We start from the raw sequence: 23279 nt of genomic DNA on the forward strand, positions 1-23279 counted from the left end.
ATCCCTCCCCTTAAGGAGCCAAGACGGACAGGGATCAAGGGGTCAGGTGGTTGCCCTCATCCTCCCCAGCAACCCGTCCAATTCGGATAAAGAGAGCCGCCTGAAGCCATATTACAAGATAAAACACATTAAAAATCCTATACAGATAAATGGCAGCTTAATCAGTTCCTTGCCCCTCATAAATCCCAGGCCATGTACAGCCTTAAAGGTCAAAACTAGAACCTTGAACTTGATCCAGAAGAAAACTGGCAACCAGTGCAGCTGCCTCAGCACCAGCTGGATAAGGGCCGTGCAAGATGACCTAGTGAGCTGTATTTTATATTAGTTGCAATTTTCAGGTCAAAGACAAGAGTAAGCCCACATACAGCAAGTTACAGAATTCTAATCTGGAATTGGCCGTTACATGGATCATTGTGGCCAAGTGTTCTGAAGACAGATAGGGCACTAGTAGCCATACTTGGCGTAGATGGAAAAATGTTGTTTGGGCTATTTTCTTGATCTGAGCCTCCACTGAAAGGGAAGCATCAAAGATCACCCCCAAGTTACTGGTTCCTGGTGCAGGTGTTAATTGCACTAATAATTCAAGACAGCAACAGGGACCAGCAGCTAGTCTGAATGGAGTTAGAGTTCTATGCTTCAGAACCTCAGCTGACCTAATTCTGGACCCGTGGCTTTCCCCATGCTACATGGCCATTTGGCCAAGCCAGCCTATGAAAGAAGAGGGTTGTGAATATTTCTTTTGCCACCCCTAAGCAAACTCCTTGGTTTCAGAATTCCTTCATGCTCAGGGAAGGACAAGCAGCCATTTATCTCCTCTGGACAGGGAGGGCAGGAAACTCAGCTTGTTGGGAAAAATGACCTACTCATCTGGTGCAATAGGACTGAGAGTGGCGACTTTCACAGACGTCATTGGCAACTACCAAATATTACTATGGGAAAAGATGGCATAGTTTGTAGAAATGTTACCTGACAATAAATAAACCATAACAAATGTCCTCATTTCAGAAGGCAAAAAGCTAGAAAAGCAGCAGCTGAATGGTGCCAGACATGGAGCTGACTATCATGGTAGGTTGATAGCCCTTGGCATTGTCATAAGGCAATCCCACTCTTCAGCCCTCCCACAAGATTCAGCAATGAAAATGGAAGACCTCCAAATTGAGGATCCAGACCTCTCTAGTGACCAAAGTATTATGGTCGAACTGAACTTGAAAGAACAGGTTGATAGCTAAATCTCTATTATTATTATTATTATTATTATTATTTCGATTTATTTCCCGCCACTCCCAAATGGCTCGCGGCGGGTTACAATGTCTTAAAAAAACCATTAAAACTCCCATTAAAAGACTTTAAAATGTCACAACATGGCAGCACAATAATAAGATCCCCTTCCTACCCCCATTCCTAAAAAAGGGGGGGTGGAGGAGAAGGAGGTCAACGATGTTCAAGAAGCCCGGGGGAGAGCAGTCGATGTACCCCGGCAGCCCCAGCCTCAACCATAGACCTGGCGGAAGAGCTCCGTCTTGCAGGCCCTGCGGAATGTTAAAGGGTCCCGCAGGGCCCGCAGCTCACCCGGGAGCTCATTCCACCAGGCGGGGGCCAGGACCGAAAAGGCCCTGGCCCTGGTCGAGGCTAGGCGTGCTTCCCTAGGGCCGGGAACGACCAGAAGATTCTCACTCGCAGAGCGCAGAGCCCTGCGGGGGGCATAGGGCACTAGGCGGTCCCTCAGGTATGTGGGTCCCAGCCCGCGTAAAGCCTTAAAGGTTAGAACCAGAACCTTGAACTGGATCCGGACAGCAATTGGTAAACAGTGCAGCTGCCTCAGCACAGGCTGGATGTGGGCCCTCCAAGGTGTGCCGGTGAGGACCCTAGCGGCTGCATTTTGTACCAGCTGGAGTTTCCGGATCAGAGACAGGGATAGGCCCGCGTAGAGCGAGTTACAGAAATCTAATCTGGAGGTGACCGTTGCATGGATCACAGTGGCCAGGTGTTCGGGGGACAGGTAGGGCGCTAGTAGCCGGGCTTGGCGAAGATGGAAAAATGCCTGGCCGGCTACTTTCCTGACCTGCGCCTCCATAGTCAGGGAGGCATCAATGGTCACACCCAAGTTTCTGGCCTGGGACGCGATGGTAAGATGCGCCCCTGCCAGGGTGGGTAAATGCGCTTCCTGTTCCCGCCCCCTACTTCCCAGCCACAGGACCTCCGTCTTGGAGGGGTTGAGTTTCAGGCGACTCTGCTCAAACCATTCTGTCACTGCTTCCAAACATCTGGCGAATGGTTCCGGGGGGGAGTCTGGGTGGCCGTCCATGAGGAGATAGAGCTGGGTGTCATCAGCGTACTGATGGCAGCCCAACCCAAAACTCCGTACCAGCTGGGCCAGAGGGCGCATGAAGATGTTAAATAGTGTGGGGGAGAGAACCGCGCCCTGTGGGACCCCACAAGGGAGTCCATAAGGGCGCGAGAGCTCATCCCCCACTGCAACCCTCTGGGTCCGGTTCTGGAGGAAGGAGCGTATCCAGCGCAAGGCTGTACCCCGTATCCCCGTACCGGCGAGGCGGTGGCCCAATATCTCATGGTCCACGGTGTCGAAAGCAGCCGACAGATCCAGAAGGACCAGCACGGCTGACCCGCCTCTATCCAGCTGGCGACGGAGATCATCCAGCAAAGCGACCAACACCGTCTCCACCCCGTGGTCAGGGCAAAAGCCAGACTGATATGGATCGAGTGCCGAAGTTTCATCCAAGAAAGCTAGGAGCTGGTCCGCCGCAGCCCTTTCCACCACCTTGCCCAGGAACGCTAGGTGCGACACCGGGCGGTAGTTGGCAGGGTCCTGCGGGTCCAGCGTTGATTTTTTCAGGAGAGGGCGAACCACTGCCTCCTTCAGCCGCTCGGGGAATTCCCCGGAACTCAGGGAAAGGTTGATAATATCCCTGAGTTGGCCTCCTATCCCCTCTCCGCTCCCCTTGAGAAGCCAAGAGGGACAGGGATCAAGGGGGCAGGTGGTCGCCCTGACCGACCCCAGCAACTTGTCCACTTCGGAAGAAGAGAGCCGTCTGAAGCCATCAAACCTCGCTGCCAAAGACGGCCAACAGGTCTCCAGTTCATTTACTGTATTAATTGTGACAGGAAGGTCATGGCGAAGCGACAAGACTTTATCCGCAAAAAAGCTCGCTAATGCCTCACAGCCAAGTGCCAATTGACTAATATTTTGGCGCCCCTGAAGGGCGGTAAGGGATCTAACTACCCTAAATAATTGGGCCGGGCGAGAGCTTGCGGACGCAATTTCCGTGGCGAAGAACTCTCGCTTCGCCACTTTCACCGCCATCTCATACGCCCTCATAAGCGTGCGATAAGATGTTCTTGCAGCTTCGTCGCGAGTCTTCCGCCACACTCTCTCTAGTCCTCTCACCTCCCTCTTCTTTTCCCGGAGCACCCCCGTGTACCAGGGGGCCCGTTTGAGTCGAGGGCAGAGAGGACGCTTAGGGGCAATCTCATCTATAGCGGCTGTCAGACGGGACTGCCAGTCCTCTACTAACGCCTCCAGTGAGTTGCCAGGAGGCATCGGGCCCCGCAGAGCATTCCGGAAACCAATTGGATCCATGAGTCTCCGCGGGCGGGCAAAAGTGCGCCCGCCGCCCAACTGGGGAGGGGGTGGCATCCCAAGCCGGGCCCGCAGGGCATAGTGGTCTGACCATGGCACGGCCAAAGCTGGCTCCAGAACCACCTCTATCCCGGCACCGAAAATCAAGTAAAGCGTGTGGCCGGCGTGATGAGTGGGACCGGCAACAAATTGCGAGAGCCCTAGTGTCGCCATGGATGACACCAGGTCCCCACCAAGTCCTGAAGTGGGCGAGTCCGCGTGGACATTGAAGTCACCCAGGATTAAGAGCCTAGGGAACTGCAACGCCCAGGCGGCCGCCGCCTCCAGCAGGCGGGGCAGGGCATCTGGTGGCGCGTTGGGCGGACGGTATACCAGCCAGATGGCCGCGCTCTCGACCGAGCCCCACCCAATACCGACACACTCCACTCCACTGATTTCCGGCACCGGGAGAGCCCTGCAGGCAAGAGTCTCCCGGGCCAGAATTGCCACCCCCCCTCCCCTCTTATGGGTCCGAGATTGGTGTAGGACCAAGAATCCTGGGGGGGCCAGTTCTTTCAAGGCCACCGACTCCCCCTCCCTCACCCAGGTCTCGGTCACGCAAGCAAGGTCCGCCCCCGACTCTGCAAAGAAGTGCTGCAGAGTGGAGGTCTTGTTCTTAATTGACCTTGCATTGCACAGGACCAAGATCGGACCCTCCCTAGCCTCCACCCTCTCAACCCTGGGGATGGGACGGAGGTTAGAAGGGGATCGAGCACACCCAGGGCGCCGGCCGTGTCTCCACCGCCAGGTCCTATGCGGGACACCAGTGCTCCCACCCCTTCTCTTGTCCAACCTCCTCCCCCAGCCATAGCGCCCCTGGCCCATGATCGTTTGGATCCCGGCCCCAGCATCTGCCATCTCTCCCAGGCGACCCTCCCTCTCCATGTGCCCCCCTCGAGAGAGGACGTCAATCCTAACTCCTATGCTAAGTCCCGCCTCCTCCCCAGCTGCACTAACCCTCCCTAACCCTCCCGACCCCACTAACTCTGTCACCACCCTCCCCCCCTCCCCCACCCTAATCTAACAGCTGGAGAGGTGGGCAGCACTGTAGGGGTGAGATCCCGCCTACCTCCGGGGTTCTCTCTGCCCCCCAGCTCGTCCTCACCTAATTCAGCTCTAGGCATAACTCACAATCAGCAATGCCATTTAAGCAAGGGTAGTTCCTGAAGCATGGTCAGAGGTCATATCATACTCCAGAATATAGATACCAGGCTCCTCCACCTCTCCAGCAGGGCTATAGGCCTTCTTACACCCAGGAACCCCAGCCAAAGAGGCAAAATTGATATTGGAGAAGGAACTCCTCCTGGTCCCCTAGGGACCTACAGTAGAAGTGCACTAGCAACCTGACTAAGTTCCTTAAAGATATCAAAGTTCTTTGGCAATTGGTGCCAGTTTACTAATAACTGGTGGATTTTGTCCAGTCAATTCACTGCCTCCTTTTCAGTGCTCACCAGTCCCCTCCTGTATGATTCTTCTTTGTAGAAAACTCTCCAGATAAATTGACTGCAAGTTTAAGATTTACCCTAGACACAATCCAGTCCCCATTTTTATGATAAATTGGGTGAAGTCCAGCCTAACTCTTGTCTAGTATATTGACTGTATTGAGGCATCTTTAAACACCATAGAAGGAAAAGCATACTTGCCTCTTCCAAAGACCAAAACCATGATGGCACTTGTATTGAAGTTCTTATCTAACCAATTTCAATCAGCCAGTTTTATTTATTATTTATTATATTTATATACGGCCCTCCCCGGGGGCTCAGGGCGGTTTACATAAGAACAAACAACAATACATAAAACAATCTATAAACGTGAATAACTTTACAATAATAACGAATGGTTGTAACCGTATAACAGTGTAACAGTATAAATAATATAGACAATACAACAATGCAACAATGCAAACAGGTCCAGAGCATATTGGTGGAATTCTGAGGGGGGGCAGGCAGGGAGCAGGGGCCTTTCAGTTGCTGTTGATTGCGTCTGGTCTCAACCAAATGAGCTCCTTTTTGCAGGCCCTGCGGAACTGTTTAAGATGCATTCAGAAATGTCTGGGCTATATGTCTTCTACTACTGCAGCGGTTCTATGTGCATGTTTATGAAGCCATTACAAAAATGATTCATAAGAAACTTTGGCTTCAATTCTGAACCACAGTGGGGAGGCGGGAACTGGCTCGCATAGTTTCCCGAGAGCCAGTTTAAGATCCCTTGTTTGGTGGTTTTATTGCCAACAACCTTCTCAGAAGAATTCCACAAGGCATGCAATCTTATTACATGCATTTGTTTGTGGATGCCTCCCTTAGCTCATTGTCAGGGACTAAGAGCAAGGGGGTTATGGATTAGGAAAAAGACCACTCTTCATATCAGTCTGCTGGAGTTGAGGGCCATCAAACTTGCTCTTAATTCTTTTACAGAGATTATGAGAGGAGACCATGTCCTGGTAGCAATGGACAACATCATTGCACAATTCTGCTTGAACAAACAGAAAGGCATGGGAGCCCTGTGCCTGGGCAGAGAAGCTACACTCATATGGCACTGGGAAATAAGATACCAGGTGCAGCTGACAGCTGTTCGCATAGCTGGTTTAGACAACACCCTAACAGATAACCTGAGCAGGGACACAAATGTAGATCAAGAATGGTCCATATGAAACAACTACTGGATCTCAATTTTCAAAGAATAGAGGGTACCCAAAACAGACATCTTTGCATCAATAAAGAACAAGAAACCCCACCTCTTCTGTTCCAGAGCAGCCAGGGGTAAAGGGGTCACTGGAAAATGCCTTCCAGTGGCAATGGCATAGCCATCTTTTAAAATATTTCTCCCCTTTTGGTATTCTGCACAAGGTAGTTTTGAAAATAAAAGCATCCTTCTGGCCCCCAGCCCACTGTTGACCCAAAAAAGAGCATGGTTCCCCACTCTGTGGAAACTAGCCAGAGGGCTACATATTATACTGGACCCCAAAGGAAGATCTCCTACACCTGGCTATTCCTGCAACAGAAAACTTTTTTAAAAGGTAGAACAAGTCTTAACAGCCTTGCATAAACCCATAACAAGGAAGTCCTTTGAATACAAATGAAAAAGATTTGCATTGTGGGGTGACTGACAAGGATTCAACCTGTGATTCTGTCATTTGAGCAGGATTTTCAACTACCTCCTAGAACTGAAAGAAGGTGGCTTAGCTACCTCATCAATAAAAGTTCACCTAAGCCTATTCTGTACACAATAGATAATGCACTTTCAGTTTAGAAGTAGATTTTCCTGTTCTGCACAGGAAAATCCAGCTCCCAAAGCACATTGAAAGTACATAATCCTATGTGTGTGAAATCAGCCCTAGTCACCATCTCCATTTACCATTATCCAATTAGAAAACAGCTAGTTTTTTCCACCCCTGAATTTTAAAAAATCCCTAAAGGTTAAAATGTTTCCAACTGTTGTACCCCTGATTCCCCAATGGAGTTTGTCACTAGTTCTGTCAAAATTAATGTATGAACCATTTGAACCTATGGCCGGTTCTGATTTGTCCTTTATTTGTACAAGACACTTTCTTAGTGGCAGTCATGTCTGCCAGAAGGGTGGGAGAACTACGAGCGTTTTACTGCGATCTTCCCTTTATCTAACTCCACATGGACAAAGTAGCCTTCAGACCCAGTATAGTTTCTCTCCAAGGTGGTAATCAGAGACGCACCTTAACCAAGACATCACTTCCCTTCCTGACGTCACTGTTGGGACAAACATTACATACTTTAGATGGGAGAAGGCACTCCTTTTTTGTTTTAAAGATACAGGAATTCAGAAAAGACAGAATTTTTTTATGTTTCAGGGGGTCAAATAAAGGGTGCGCCTCATCAGCACAGTCTCTCTCTAGATGCGTTTCAGCAATTAGAATAGCTGATACTGAAGCTAAAGTGTCTTGCCCCATATCTCTGAAAGTTTATTCCATGAGAGCACAGACTTTTTCTGCAGTATTCCGAGCCAGATTTACTCTGGAAGCCACTTGCAAAGCAGCAACATTGTCCACTCCTTCAACAATTTTTAAACACTCTATGATGGGATGTAGACTCCAAAGATGAAGCTCTAGTGGCGAAAAGCAGTGGTAAAGGTGATGTTTCACTGATCAGCCCACATCCTCCTTGTCTAGTAAGTGAGCTTGCTATCCTCCCATATGGGACTACACAGAAGCCATGGCGATGAAAACAGGATTGCATTTACCTTTAGCCATTGTTCATCAGTTGGCTGTTTGTGCAGGCATACATCCCTCTCTCCATTCCATACTATGGGCTGCTGACTGAGCATAGCAACCCTGTTTTGTACAAGTTATAAAGCCTTGTGAACCCTGACTTGGAAGCTTTCCATGTTCAACCCAAAAGAAAGCATTTGGTCTTTTAATTTTGAAATTAGCCATCTGCAGATTTGAATAATATTTGTTGTATGATGGGCCATCAGTGCCTCTGGAGAAAGGACATCTGTTCCCCAAGGACTTCATAATTTAAGATTTGATAGTGACAAAGGACAGAGGGAGGGAAGAGGCATGGCTTTTTAAGACTGCACTGTTAAAAAAAGGATTCATGGGAATAGTGGAGTTTGAAAATGGGAAGAAAAAGATTGCACCATGCAGATGCTTTAAGGGTAGAAAACATTCTTCTCTTTGCCTGAGAAAGCCAAGGAACATTCCCTGTATTGCCAAGTTATTTCTGATAGCATGCATATTCAGGTCTTTACTACTAAAAGATTCACAATATTTGCAACTTTCTGAATTTCTTATATAAGTGGAAATTTGCAAGGAGTTAAGTTTTAACAATAGTGAATTAAGGGACTTCTGGAAAAGAATAATGTTGTATTCTGCATACTACTTTTGATTAAAAGGAAAATGTAGGCGGTTAAAGAGAAATAAAAGTGAAGGCATAGTGGTTGCCTTGGTTCCTGAACTTTCTTTAAAATTCTAGGGTGTGCCAAAAAAAAAATGCCCAACAAAGTAGGTTGTTGAGTAGAATCTCTTGTAGTTTCAAAATGGAGATTTGGATTCTTTAATGTCAGAAGTAAACCTAATTGTGTTAGGAAATCAGCCTAATAGTAACTTTTGTTCTTTTTAGTGGCAATATTTTGTTTGGTATACCCTTAAAATATTGTTGGTCTTTAAGATGTCTCTGGACTCCAACTTTGATGTTTTCCTGCAGACCAACATGGCTGTCTCCTGAAATCAAGATTTCTGAGTGACATCATTGGAATTAGTCTTCAAGAATATAGAAGAAAACATTGCCATTTTATAGGCTATTACAATTCTCATGTGTATTGCTGTCACCAAGAAGTGTGAATGGGCACATAGAATCATAGAATCATAGAGTTGGAAGGGGCCTGCAGGCCATCTAGTCCAACCCCCTGCTCAATGCAGGATCAGCCCAAAGCATCCTAAAGCATCCAAGAAAAGTGTGTATCCAACCTTTGCTTGAAGACTGCCAGTGAGGGGGAGCTCACCACCTTCTTAGGCAGCCTATTCCACTGCTGACCTACTCTGACTGTGAAAATTTTTTCCTGATATCTAGCCTATATCGTTGTACTTGTAGTTTAAACCCATTACTGCACGTCCTTTCCTCTGCAGCCAACGGAAACAGCCCTCCTCCAAGTGACAACCTTTCAAATACTTAAAGAGGGCTATCATGTCCCCTCTCAACCTCCTTTTCTCCAGGCTGAACATTCCCAGGTCCCTCAACCTATCTTCATAGGGCTTGGTCCCTTGGCCCCAGATCATCTTCGTCGCTCTCCTCTGTACCCTTTCAATTTTATCTACATCCTCCTTGAAGTGAGGCCTCCAGAACTGCACACATTACTCCAGGTGTGGTCTGACCAGTGCCGTATACAATGGGACTATGACATCTTGTGATTTTGATGTGATGCCCCTGTTGATACAGCCCAAAATGGCATTTGCCTTTTTTACCGCTGCATCACACTGCCTGCTCATGTTTAGTTTACAATCCACAAGTACCCCAAGGTCTCGTTCACACACAGTGTTACCTAGAAGCGTATTCCCCATCCAGTAGGCATGCTTTTCATTTTTCTGACCCAGATGCAGAACTTTACACTTATCTTTATTAAATTGCATCTTGTTCTCATTTGCCCATTTTTTCCATTGTGTTCAGATCTCGTTGAACTCTGTCTCTATCTTCTGGAGTATTTGCCAGTCCTCCCAATTTGGTGTCATCTGCAAACTTGATGAGTAGTCCATCCACCCCCTCATCTAGATCATTAATAAATATGTCAAAAAGTACATGGGCAAGCTTTTTCTCTTCTCCCATAATCCTCTACTGGAGAGATGAAATCTGTTGTTGTGTTTTGTTCGTTTATTTACGTGATTTCTGTGCTGCCTCTTCATAGAGCCTACTTGGGCTGGCTTATAAGGTAAAACAGCACAAGCAGCATAAAAGATGGAAAAATTAGTAAAATATTAAAAAACATGGACTTGATTCTTCCTTGCTGCCTTGCTTTACAGAACTTTGTTTCTTTCAGAGTCCAGTAGCACCTTTAAGACCAACATGTCATAGTCTGACGAAGAGTGCTTGCACTCGAAAGCTCACGCCCTGAATAAATCTTTGTTGGTCTTAAAGGTGCTACTGGACTCTGATTTTATTGTGCTGCTTCAGACCAACCCATTTGTTTCTTTCGGCATTTTTATCATGTTCTGACTTCTCATATCAAAGCTTGTCCAAGAGAAGATAGACTCTCTGTTTTCCTGTTTAGTTAAAAAATATACTCTACATCCCACTTTCTTTACCCAAATGGGAGGAATTTTTCCTCTTCTAGGCCTAATAACAACTGTGGTAGGAGGCAAGTCATGTTGCAGAGTAGTAGTCCTGCTTAGTGTTTTTGAGATCTCTCACATGCTTAGATGTCTATCACACAGATCCTGATCTTTACTCTTGTGGGGAGGATGAAGCTTTAGTAAGGTGACCAGATTTTAACATTGGTAAACATTGGAACACCATTGACCGGGGGGAAACGAAAGCATGGGGATGGCACATGTGTCAGTGAATGAGCATTATCACAGTGGCCTTTTGCCCCCTTAACATGGGAAATTCCCTGCAGTGCACAAGGAAGGGGGCCCAGTTCCCCATCACTGCAGCCTGATTTTTGCTTTTCCTTTGGGCTGGAGCCGGCTACCTTAGGCAAGCTGAGTGGATCCCCTCATGAGACAGCCTGACTGAGCCCTGTGGCCACAGCAACCAGCCAAACCACATGTAAGAGCCACCTTTCTCACCAGCATACCTGGAGCTTGGCAAAGGAGGCAGGCAAGCACCAAGGCCATCCCAGAGAAAACAGCCCAGCATTGTGGGTGCAGAGGTTGATAGAGTGGCAGAGGCTTGCCCCAGTCCTGTTCCAACCCAATGGAGTAGGCCATTTGGGGGGGATGGGGTGGCAGAGCATGATGTCATATCCGGTGAGAAGATCTGAATGATGTAACTTCTGGTGACATGTTAGTTCCAGGGATGTGGCAGGAGGTGTGTGACCCGCTGACATCACTTCCAGAATTTCTTGAATCCTGAAGAATGTTTCAGAGGTTTCTTATATCCCCAGTTCTGTTTCTACAGGGTCCTATACAAATTACTCATATAGAAAACATTAGACATCTGAAGAGTTGTGGATGATTTTGGTTTTGGCAGTCAGTTTATATTCATATGGCAGTCATATTTATATTCAGAAATACCACTTTTAGAGCAAATGGACACAAGCTTCCTTAAAAGAAAATTATCCCCCCCCCCTTCATAGACATAACTCTTTTTACAAACAAATATATGTGGGAGCAGTTTGGAGTTCACAAAGTATCAGCTGAAATTTGGAATAATTATTAAAGGATTAGAGGAGGAGCTCTTTCCATTCTTTGCGGATGGATCAAAGGGGGCTATTGTGGGTATGGGAAGGCATAAGAGATGATGGTGCATGGTTACGAAGAGTGGTGTCTCATCAAGAGCATGGGGGAGCCAATATCATTACTTTTACAACCACATAACTTACCATTTTAGAAAGGAAGAATAAAGAAAAACTTGAATATAGCACACTGAGTGAGTTTTCTTGGGAGTTCTTTTATGTGGTTCTAGATGGCACAATACCTTCAAAGGAGGAACTTACAAACTGTGACCAGGATTTCTCCCTTGGTCCACCTGTCAACATTGGATGCTACTTGCAGTGCTGGGTGTTCCCCTGAAGATTCCATAACCATGTCCCTGTTGGTATTAATGGGAAAGCTACCACTCTAGTCCACTTTTAGCCCTGGTTATACTCAGGGTTATATTCAGGTCACAGTTTGAATGAGCCAAATGGGAGCATGGTACAAAAGAGCCACAAATCATTCTGGCAGTCAGCCTCTGAATACTTCAGTTTGCTGCCATTTTATCCTAGCTTTTTTGCATAACGAATTCCCCTGCTAAAAGCAATCTAATGGACTTGTGCATATGTTTGGAAACTAATAGCGTAACAGGCTTATGGAATGACCACTTTGTAGGTGACATCTGGACTTATTGCCCATCTGATGTAACACTGAAGTGTTTCCACTTCATCTTCCTCTCAATATTTGTCCACTTGCCTTCTGAGAGTAATTCCTAGCTATAAGCCTTGTAGTCATGCTGTAATTGTTTAACCAAAAAATTGCTATGATATTTGTTTTATATGCATATGCTTTTCCGATTGTGTCTCAGACTTGTTCTGGTTCAGACAGCCTACTCTGTGCTTATTCATTTTTGATCTGTGCCTGTGCTGACAATATTTTACCTGTATTTTTACTCTCATCTGGAAATAGAAACTGAAGGCACTGAGATGCCTGTCTCCATCATTGATCTCTTTTGTGTTTTAATTTTCAGTTCCCACTGAGAATGTTGCAACAGTTGCAGACTGTGCCAGTGTGATTGAGGGTGTAAGCCGAAGTCGCAATGCCTTGTTGAATGGAGACACAAAGAATTATGATTGGGATTCTGGGTATACATGTCATCAGCTAGGCAGCGGTGCAATTGTAGTACAGCTGGCACAACCTTACATGATTGGGTCAATTCGGTAAGAAGATTTCTCTTTTATGTAAAGATCATTCAGTAATGAGAATTCATGCCTTCTATATATTTTTCATTTCAGCTGCATGTGTTAAAACCACTTTCTCTCTCCCCCCTCCCCCCCTCCCCCGCTTGCACTGAGGATATTCTTACATGGCACAATAACATACAAAATGCACACAGAAAATCAGCAAAGACATTGAATATCAAAATAATGATATAACTTGAGGGCACAGAATTTATTCTGTGATGAAGACATCAAAAATGCAGTGCTTTCCAATTAAATCTTAAGTAGAATTGCTCCCATCTAAGCCCATTGAAATCAATGGGTGTACATTGAAGTAACTGCATAGGATTGCATTTTGAAATAACTTAAGAATAGCCTTGCTGGATCAGACCAGTAGTCTATCTAGTCCAGCATGCTGTCTCACACAGTGGATAATCAGTTCTCTGGACAGCCAGCAATAAGACATAGAGGCTGAGGCCTTCCTCTGATATTTCCTCCTGGCATCGGGGTTCAGACTTAGTGTCTCTGAATGTGAAGGTTCCCCTCAGTCACCATGGCTAGTAGACATTGATAAATTAGTCATCCATGAATCTGTCTAATCCTCTTTTAAAGCTATTTATTCCTGTGGCCATATCAGTATGAACATTTTCTCATTTTTTTTTTCCTGCTTAGAAATGCCTTCTTAAAAATTTTCTTCCCTATATTTGGACATGAGCAATCAGTAAATTATCATTTTGGCTAAATAATGGTAATCTGAGTATTTTTATCTACTGAATTGTATTAACATAGTAAATGAGCCATTGGGGAAAAAGATAATGTTATCAATTTAAAAAAATAGGGCAAATCAAGCACCATATATCTTTTTACAGGATTATATAAGTATTGGATTAACGCAGTTGTTTTATAACTAAATGCTTCAAGTTGTTTATTTGAGTGTCATCAGAAAGATTTCCAGTAGGAGCTTAATAATGTTATTTTCTCATCCTTGACTGAGAGAACTCTATAGATTTTTCTGACATGAAGACAGCAAGCAAGTATATAATTTGTGTTGAATCACACGTTAACAACAAAACACTGTGTGTCCTGTGCCTGGTCTACAGAGTTTGAAATAACTTTATTCCAGATAATTTTCTTAGGTTGTTGAGTGACCTCTGCCCCCCCCTCCCAACACACACACACACACATTTTTCACAGCAGTTAGATCAATAATTGCTAACAGACCACAGACAAATGCAATAACACAATGAAATATGTAGCATTTGTAGATGCTGTGATAAGGCAAAACAAGCCTTGTGGTACATTAAAAGAATGCAGTAGCCTATTAGAATGCAGTGGCCAATTAGAAGCTGATAAAAAGCATTAAAAATACAGCAGGAACACCACTCCATCCATGTATCCAAATAAGAAATACTGTCCAACGTGGTTTAGATTTGGGATTATTAATCAGAGCAAAGGTCTTTTTTTGCACCTTTTAATCGATATATGTGCTTCCCTTCTAGTTTTTGAGATTCTTTCTAAGACTCTGAGATGGCCTTATCATTATTACCTTGAATGCTGCCTACTTCAGTTAATGGATTTTCAGTGAGGCTGAAACTAATGTTTAATGTTCTAGATATTGCAGGCAGCAAGCTGTATGAACTAAGTTCATTCGGCATGTCTTTCTACAGCCCACAGGGCAAGATTGACTAATGGAAGCTAATTTGACGTTTTGCTTAATAGAAGGAGTCTCCTAGGAGGAGCAGCATTACCCTAAAACTGATTTTCTCCATGATGTATGCAGCTCTGCTTTTTTTGCTCAGACACAGTACAACCTAGCTTTTCAATAGACATTTACCCTGGCAGCCTGCTTGGAATACATTTGAAGGATTAGTGTCCATGCCATAGGATGTGGCTCTTGTGCCCAGTGTGCATTGGTGAATATTCATGTTGGCAACCTGGGAGACACCTTGTAGTGCTCTGAAGTGGCAGCACGTGCAGAACACAGTCCACACAACCCATTTTTTTTTTCATTTATTTTCTGTGCTTCAGATAGTATCTTGGAGAATAAAATAAATAAATAAAGTACTACCTTTTGGTTGTACAAAAAAGAATTATTTGCCTTTTATATGGAGGCTTTTTAAAGTGATTATATCTCTTACTTTTATCGCAAAAAATCTTATCCAAAGACATACATGCTTTGAGACAATTTAAGACTATCTGAAGCATAACACAGTACCCAAGCAAGTTCTGTGTTGGTGACAGATAAATGTTCAATGGTAATAGTTCAAGATATTCTTTGTAGAGCTAAGTTATATCCACATGGCTCTTTCACCTTGTAGCCCACAATATTGGTTTTATTTAAGATAAATTCTGAATGACTGGTATGCAGTTGGAATCATTTTGAACATTGGTACCCATCTTATTTAGCTTTGAACATTTGAACAGAAGAAACTGCAGCATCTCCGGTGTTAGAAAACAATTAACTTCCTTTAAAATTATATGTGCCTTTGCCTTTGCCCCTATGTACCTCTTCAAAAGGTTTAGCCTACAATTTTTAAAAAACACGTTGTTCATCTGTATCAGTGTTTGTGCAAATCTAAGAATCTGCCCTTAAATTGGCACATTGCTTTTTATAAGCAAGTTCACTACAGTCTTGCTTAGAGCAACCAAAAGACTTTTAGCGCTACAGAAACAGAATGGGTGAGAGAACAAAATTTCAAGCATCTTAATCTTCCTTCTGACCGAGTGTGGAATGAGGCCTCTGGGAATTCTGACTGAATCAGCTCTAAATTTTTAATTTGCAGAAAGTCAGCACTAATGAGAACTAAAAGTCATCTTTCAGGAGCCTTTTATTTTAGCTCTTGAAATTTTTACTTGTTAATATTATTAACAGTTGGGATTAAGTAGAGGGCTCTGAAACAGGCTTTGTGACTCTTGTTTGTCCAACATCTTGGTCAGATTTTAGGGATTCAAAGATGTAGGCAAAGCCTTTTGAGACTATTATGGTGCTTAAGTGATGAGTTTAGATTCCTTTATTTAAAGCAAATAAATAATTAAAGTATGTCAGGTTTTGCATTAGTAGACATATTCCCATAAACTATTGGGGCTCTAAGTTTAGCTAAAACCCCTCTCTTCAGCATTTAAAAGCAGTAGCCACCCTGGCTGCTGTTGAACAGTGGAATCATCTGCAGCAATTGAAAGCAAGTCAGATGGTTTTACTGAGAAGAATGTAATTCATAGTATAAAACTTAAATATCCTTGTAAAAGAGCAATGTTAGCCAGTTTATGTAAACGTACACATTTATTTGGTACAAACATGATTGGACTATATTTAAAATTGAATATAGGTATTTTTTCTTTTTTTTGGTGACATGCTTGCAGACATTTAAAATCTATTTGACAAAGGTAAGGCTGACATGCTCACTTGTTAGAGTTGAGAGTAGATCTAATTAGCAGGGCTCAGGTGGCCGTTGTAATCTTATTTCTGGATTTTAAAAAATCTTTTGGAAAATGCTGTGTTGCTTCCCACAGTTAAGAGTTCAGAATCTAAGTGTAATAAATGGTGGGGGAATTAGCTGCATAGTTAAATATTTGCTTCCTGTGGAACAATGCCTTGGGATTTCATAGAAATCATCCAATTCCATTACAGTAAATGTGTGTGTCAAAATTAGCATGCTAGCTACTTTTTAACTAACAGATAGACCAAATGATTATAAAAATTGTTATAATTGCCATAATAATGAGGAAGGGCCTTCCACAAACGAGTGCCTAGCTCAAGCAACGTGGAGTAATTGTATGCTGTTGCTTCATAAGTGCCATTTCAATGAATAAGGACAACAAGGCATGGGCCTTTTACTCTGGACCTGGTAGTAAATTAAACCCTTAAGGAAAAGAGCAGAAGTTAAAAATCACAATCAGCACAATGTGGCTTGCCATAACATGCATAATGCAGGCTTCCAATTAGAACGCTACAATTCAAAGACTTTCCTTCTAGACTGATGAAAGAGCAATTATTTTTAAAGCAAAGTATTCTGGCTCTGCTTCCAGTCAGTTCTCGCTCTAGCATAGAAAAGACAATTTAAAAAATGTATTTGCTGTTGAATTGTGTATCAAAACAGTGGCAAAGACAGCCTTTGTTTCTATTAACTGAATTCCTGTTAATTCCTGCTAATCAATAGTATGCAGCAAACCAAAGCATTTGTGTAAGATGTAAGCAAAATTACATCTAAACTGTGAAAAAAAAACACTCCTCACAAATACATACTGTTACCAAAGAAATATCTGCAATGAAACTGAAAGGTGTTTAATATAGTATGTATTTAATACAGTTTCTGGAAGAAAGTCCAAAAAAAAATCTATGAAAAATTGTTAAGGGGAAAGCTTCTAATCTGTCCTTTCACATCACCTTTGTTTTACAGGGAATTATTAATGTAGGGGAACTTATAAAAAATATAACCCTTCATCTTGAATCAGAAGTGACAGAATTTTGTTACCTCAGTACTCTGCTACCCCATATAGAGACTGGGGTTTAGTCTTCACTACAGGTTCCTCTTTCTTTTCACATTGAGTGGATAATTTCCACTTGAAGCAGACGTTTTATTAATTTTTTTCTTCATTTTAAATCTCCATTTGTACACATTGTAAAAAGGGAGAGCTCTGTCTCTCTTTCCTTCCAATTAACAGGTTTACCTTTATCTTGTCTTTGTGGTATTCAGTCTGTAATTCCTGGGATAATCTGCTAAACACATCCTGTCAATTGACCTTCAGTTGGGCAATTTCATCACTTTCCCATTTCCCAGGTGAATTTGTTTAGAGGATGGATTGATTTTAGTTCCTGGACTGGGGGCCAGCCTGAGAAGGGCAGGGGAGAACAACACAGGCAAGGAAGTCTTAGAAGAATTAGGCTACCGCTTCACTGATTACAGATTCCTCGAGTCTTGGCACAGCATAGACTGGAGAAAGTGGGTACAGTTGAAGACTGAATTGCCTCCTCAACCCACTTCCCAAGGGAAGAGGGCTAGAAGCAGCAGAAACAACTATTCCTACTCATCACAATCCTCCTGATTATTTATTTATCAATCAATTAATCATATGGTATGTGTATAATATAGCCAGGAGATCCTAAGATTGTCTGTTAGCCAGGCAAGAAACGTTCTGAGGTGGTTTTTCTTTTGTCACGACCCTGGTATTCCTTGATGGTCATTCTACCCAGGGCCAACCCTGCTTTGCTTCCGAGATCTAATGGCATCAAACTAGCCTGGATGATCCAGGTCCTCCTCTGAACATGGTAAATGCATCAGCCCTGATGTTCACTGTTGTGCCCCCTGTACCCCTAGAGCCCCTTAAGAGCACCCTCATTATTGATTGTGCAGAGAACTGATCCTACACAACTTGCAGTATGTTCCCTTTAAATGCCAGGAGCTAGTTGGGTCACATTCTTTTAAACAGTACAATCAAGCACATTCAGCATATACTCTCTGCTATAAGGAAAGCAAAAGCCTGTGGAACGATGCCTTATCAACCATCAAACCCCTACATAAAATTTCTTTCTGGCTCTGTTAACCAGTGACCCCATGCAGACATAACAAAGGATAGGTAACCATACAGAAAATAAACCCCAGAAGCAAGGGGTGGGAAACTTGGTCTTTTTCAAGAAAGAGCTGCTGAGTGCCCAGTCAGCACACTCCTTTTCAACTTGCAGACCAGCGAGAAGCCTGCAACCCTCAGATCTACCAGCTTCACCCATCCAGCAATGGGCTTGCTCCTCGGAGTGACTTGTAGAAAGCAATTGGCTTGACAGCTGATGCTGGTCCCAGCTGCTGAAAATCATTCTTGTCCACCCACACATCAGGCACAAATAATGTTCCAGCATAAGACTGAGAGCTAAAATCACATAAATTAAGGATATTAGATCTATCTCATAGAATTTGTCTAATTGAGAGCGTGTTATGGATTTCTCATTGTATTTTAAATGGGATAATTTTGGAAACAAAGTTTTCAGGAGTGCCTCAAGTATATTTTCAGGGTGTAGCTGTATGGCTGTTGTTACTACCTGTGTCTTGACATACAGACACATGTTTTATAGATAAATGTCTTTTAGAGAAACATTTTAAGGAAGTAAATGTCTGCAGGGATTTCTGTAGATTTTTACAATAATAACCTCTTGTTTTAGGGTAATCTGAATAGTGTAAAGAAAATGGTGGGAATAAATTATACATTTTGGTGTGAGTTTTTTTAGTGGTGCCTGCTGAATTCCTCCACTCTGTGTTTATCCAGGTTACTTCTCTGGGATTGTGATGACAGAAGCTACAGTTATTACATTGAAGTTTCTACTAACCAGCAGCAGTGGACCATGGTAGCTGACAGAACGAAGGTTTCCTGCAAGTGAGTTTAGCTTTCTCCTTAATGTTTCTCACCTTTTAGTCTCTAAGAACCAAATTAAACATGACCGTGGCCATGGGTGCATCCCATGGCCAACAACACCATTTTAGATGGATCCAGTTTGGTGTAGTGGTTAAGAGTGGTGGACTCTAATCTGGAGAGCCGGGTTTGATTCCCCACTCCTCACATGTTGCCAGCTGAGTGGCCTTGGGCTAGTCAAAGTATTTTTAGAGCTGTTCTCACAGATCTCTCTCAGCCTCACCTACCTCACAGGGTGTCTGTTGTAGGGAGAGGAAGGGAAGGTTATTGTAAGCTGCTTTGAGATTCCTTTGAATAGTGAAAAGCAGGACACAAAAACAAACTCTTAAAAAAAACAATTCTCTAGAAGTAGTTGTAGCTTTGAACAAAATGCTGTGAGACCCTGATTTGAATCTGGTGTGCAGTGTAAAAGCCCAAGAGCTCTGGTTCCCTTTTAGCCTTTTCATGTGCTGAAACAGCCATGGGGGGCATCTGACAAAGCATGCAGAAGTAAGCAAGAGCTCTGGTGGCCTCCACACTTTTCACCAGATCCAGATCAGGGCCTCATGGCAACACTGGAGGCGGAGCACTCTTGGACTCTTGAGACATCTAATAAAGCTTGCTGGTTCTTCTGCACAACTGGATTCTCCTGGTGCATCCAGCTTGAAAAATGAATATCTAAACAAAGACACTGTGCTTTTGCTGATGTTTTGTATTGCTTCTATTGCTGTTCAATATGTGCTTGGATAATGGCATTCTCCTTCCTCTCTTCTTCTCTCTCTGCCTAATCCTGCATTGAAGATCTAATCCCTTGTTTGTGGCATTAGTTTATAGCATGAAAAGTGATTGTGAAGACCCAGCAAGCTAGTTCACAGCAGGAAGAATAAGACAAACTGAAGGTAGCAAACACAAGCTTCAGACAATATAAGCCCCTTTGATCTGTGAGAGTGGCAAAGAAAATAATGAGAAACAAACAAAAAGTAAATTGAATTCAGTTTACATGTCAGAGACTGCATTTGATAGTCTAGCAAACTGAAAACTCCTTTTCAAGTTTGCATATGCTCTCTTTGATCGGTTTAATAGTATTTTAATGTAGTATTTTGTGTGAATTAATAATTTAGTACTCAAAGCCTGAAGAGGCAGCCTATTTCTAACCTCTTCTTCTCAGTCTTAAAAGGCTGAGGAAAAGAGTAATGGTATGTTTATTATCTTCACAGGGAAAGGTTGCTGTCCTCCGTAAATAGAAGCCAATTAGCGCACAGTGATTGTGAAATTGTCATTTTAAATGCTGCATATAGGCCAAGAAATTTGCCTCTTTTCTGACTGAATTCTGTTTTCTTTACTCAGTGTGACAGTAATGAAATCGATTCATGTTCTGTTCTTTTTAAAGGGCAAACATTTCTGATAAGTTTGCATTGGTTTGTTAGACTTGAACAATAGAAATGTGTGCCTGTTAAGAGATGTTGCAGCTGCAGAGTTTAGAACTTGGATTAAAGGCTAATAAAATTGAAGTTCAATAGGACTCATACCTGTTAGTGATTTTTTATGACCACCAGGTTAGACCAGTATGAGCAGGAAATGAGCAGAATTAAAGTCAACTGAAATGTTGGTCTGGGAACTTTTATTGTGTTATGAAATATATATTCTTTTACTTGTATATTGAGCTTTTTTATTGAAAATGCAATCTGTGGCCTTATGGGATTCAGTTACAGATAAGAGAGCAAATCTGCGTTGGGATATGTTTGTAGAGACCTGGATTAAGTTGCTTGACTTTTTTCAATCTGTGCCTTGCATAAAAGAAGATAGTGTTGTGCCACTGTATAACTTAGAGTATGCTGTTCCTGCCCAGTTTGCTATATGGATTTCAGGGTTTTTTTTATATTGCCATTGTATTATGACAGACAGACAGACATCCACATACATACACACACACACACACTAGGGGCAAAACCAGTTGTATCCAGGAATACAACGGGCGCTAGAGCTTGGTGGTGGGAAGAGGAAGGGGAGTTGTCCAGTCTGTAAGGTCATGGGGTTGATTGTGTGTGCTGTGTGGGAGGTTGTGATGGTGTGTTGACAAATGAGGGCATGGGTGTGGAGAGATGGGTGTCAAGAATCTGTGATTTGGAATGTTCATTGAGTGTGGGAGAGGACTGACCTTTGGGAATTGTGGCATAGTGGCTACAGATGAGCTTTCCAGAGCCATGTCTTCAGATATGTGAAGGGACAATCAGATTAGAGACTCTTCTTATGGGGAGATTACATGGCAACCAATTCCTCCCAGTTCTGCATTCAACGTCATTTACCTTCTTGTGTGAATTAGGTCACAGATACTGAAATGTCCCCCTGCCCTAATCCACATGGGGGAGGCACAGTACACTCCTTCTGTCTCCATTTTTTACTGTTGATAAAATGTTATGTGCCCACATGTTTCTTTCGCAGTTGCTCCTTAGAAGAAGATGAGCTGGATTTTTGCACCCTGCTGTTTACTACCCAAAGGAGTCTCAAAGCACTTTACAAACACCTTTCCCCTTTGTCTCCCCACGATAGACAACCTGTGAGGGATGTGGGTCTGTGAGAAGTCTGAGAGAACTGGGAATGGTCCACAGTCACCCAGCAGGATTCAAGTTTCTCAAAGCACTTTCCATTCACCTTCCCTTCCTCTTCCCATAGCAGATTCCCCATGAGGGAGGTAGGGTAGAGAGCCTCACTTGGAAGATGGCAACCCTAAGAGGAGGTTTCTCTGTGCACAACAGACTTGACCCTAGTAAGCTTCCTTTGAAAGGAGGGAGCATGCAAAGTAAGACCTCCAGAAATTAATGAATGAATCATAGAATAACAGAGTTGGAAGGGACCTCATGGGTCATCCAGTCCAACCCCCTGCACTATGAAGGGCATTCACAACCCTATCTCTCATCCACTGTAACCTGCCATTCCTTTAAGCCTTCACAGAATCAGCCTCTCCGTCATATGGCTATCCAGCCTAAGTTTAAAAATGTCCACAGATGGAGAACCCACCACTTCCCAAATGGAAAAGCTTATAAGGAAGCAGACAATACCTTTACATATCTTACATCAGTCAGCAGTGTTGCTGCTATATTTTATACTAATACAAGTTTTGGAAATGTTCAAAGGGAGACCCACTCAAGTGAATTGTAGTTGTATAATAGGACATGGTAGAGCCTCTTGTGGCGCAGGGTGGTAAGGCAGCGAAATGCTGTCTGAGGCTGTCTGCCCATGAGGCTGGGAGTTCGATCCCAGCAGCCGGCTCAAGGTCGACTCAGCCTTCCATCCTTCCGAGGTCGGTAAAATGAGTACCCAGCTTGCTGGGGGGTAAACGGTAATGACTGGGGAAGGCACTGGCAAACCACCCTGTATTGAGTCTGCCATGAAAACGCTGGAGGGCGTCACCCCAAGGGTCAGACATGACTCGGTGCTTGCACAGGGGATACCTTTACCTTTTACCTTTTAATAGGACATGGTATGGGCAACTATGGTTAACTCAATCACACTTCTGAGAGAAAAACCAGCAAACTGTGTGAAGTTGACTAAAGGCACTGTGTGCCTCAAAGGAAATCTAGGCTTCCATCTGTAAACCCAGATTTGTAAACACCCCCAAACTTCTGTCTTCAATGTTGGTCTAAGTAAAAGAGTGCAAACACTCTGGTCAATATGTTTTAACGTTGGCCCGCTGGCTGGTGTGCAGCTTTTTATAGGGTGTATCCGTCACTGGGCCTGGCAGATGCTAGGCTTGACCCTTTGAAGGGCTAAGAAGAAAGCGTTGTCTCACCTGCCCCAAAACACAGTCACTGGTGAAAAAAAACCTTACAGTCAGACTCAACCATTATCAAAAAGAACTACACTCCAGTATCTAGCACTGTAAGATGTCACAGTGAAGCAAGACACAGCCTGAATAATCATTATCATTCGAAAACATTGAAAGAGAAGAGAAACTAGCCAGAAGACACTAATATATGCAGTTTTACTTTTTGAATGGAAAACAGAAAAAAGCACCTATTTTGTGTGCTACCTTGAATTCAACATAGTAGAAATCTGTCTTAAAATTCAGCTAAGTTTTGAAAAATACAATAGATAACCCATTTTATCTTACTGACAAACAAATGCATTCTGTCTTATTTTTGCCTTTCCAGAAATAATTAGCTCATTAAATAATGTAGTATAGAAATTTTCCTTCCATTATTTGAAAATTGTTTACAGTTGCATG

General features: G+C 43.5%; 1 protein-coding gene across 4 annotated transcripts in view; it reads left to right on the forward strand.

Annotated features, from left to right (window-relative positions):
- The window catches only part of BTBD9 (BTB domain containing 9), a 256023-nt gene that overhangs the window by 177255 nt on the left and 55489 nt on the right, over nt 1–23279 (forward strand). For all 4 annotated transcript variants that reach the window (XR_013231825.1, XM_077342112.1, XM_077342088.1 and 1 more), the window contains 2 exons: nt 12487–12676; nt 18932–19039. Coding sequence is in view for 3 of the 4 variants with exons in the window: in XM_077342112.1 (XP_077198227.1) it covers nt 12487–12676; nt 18932–19039 (298 nt within the window). In the remaining variant the exon portion in view is untranslated. The remainder of the gene's footprint in view (nt 1–12486; nt 12677–18931; nt 19040–23279) is intronic.

The sequence above is a fragment of the Paroedura picta genome, chromosome 1 (assembly GCF_049243985.1).
Source record: "Paroedura picta isolate Pp20150507F chromosome 1, Ppicta_v3.0, whole genome shotgun sequence".
NCBI classification, from domain to species: Eukaryota; Metazoa; Chordata; class Lepidosauria; order Squamata; family Gekkonidae; genus Paroedura; species Paroedura picta.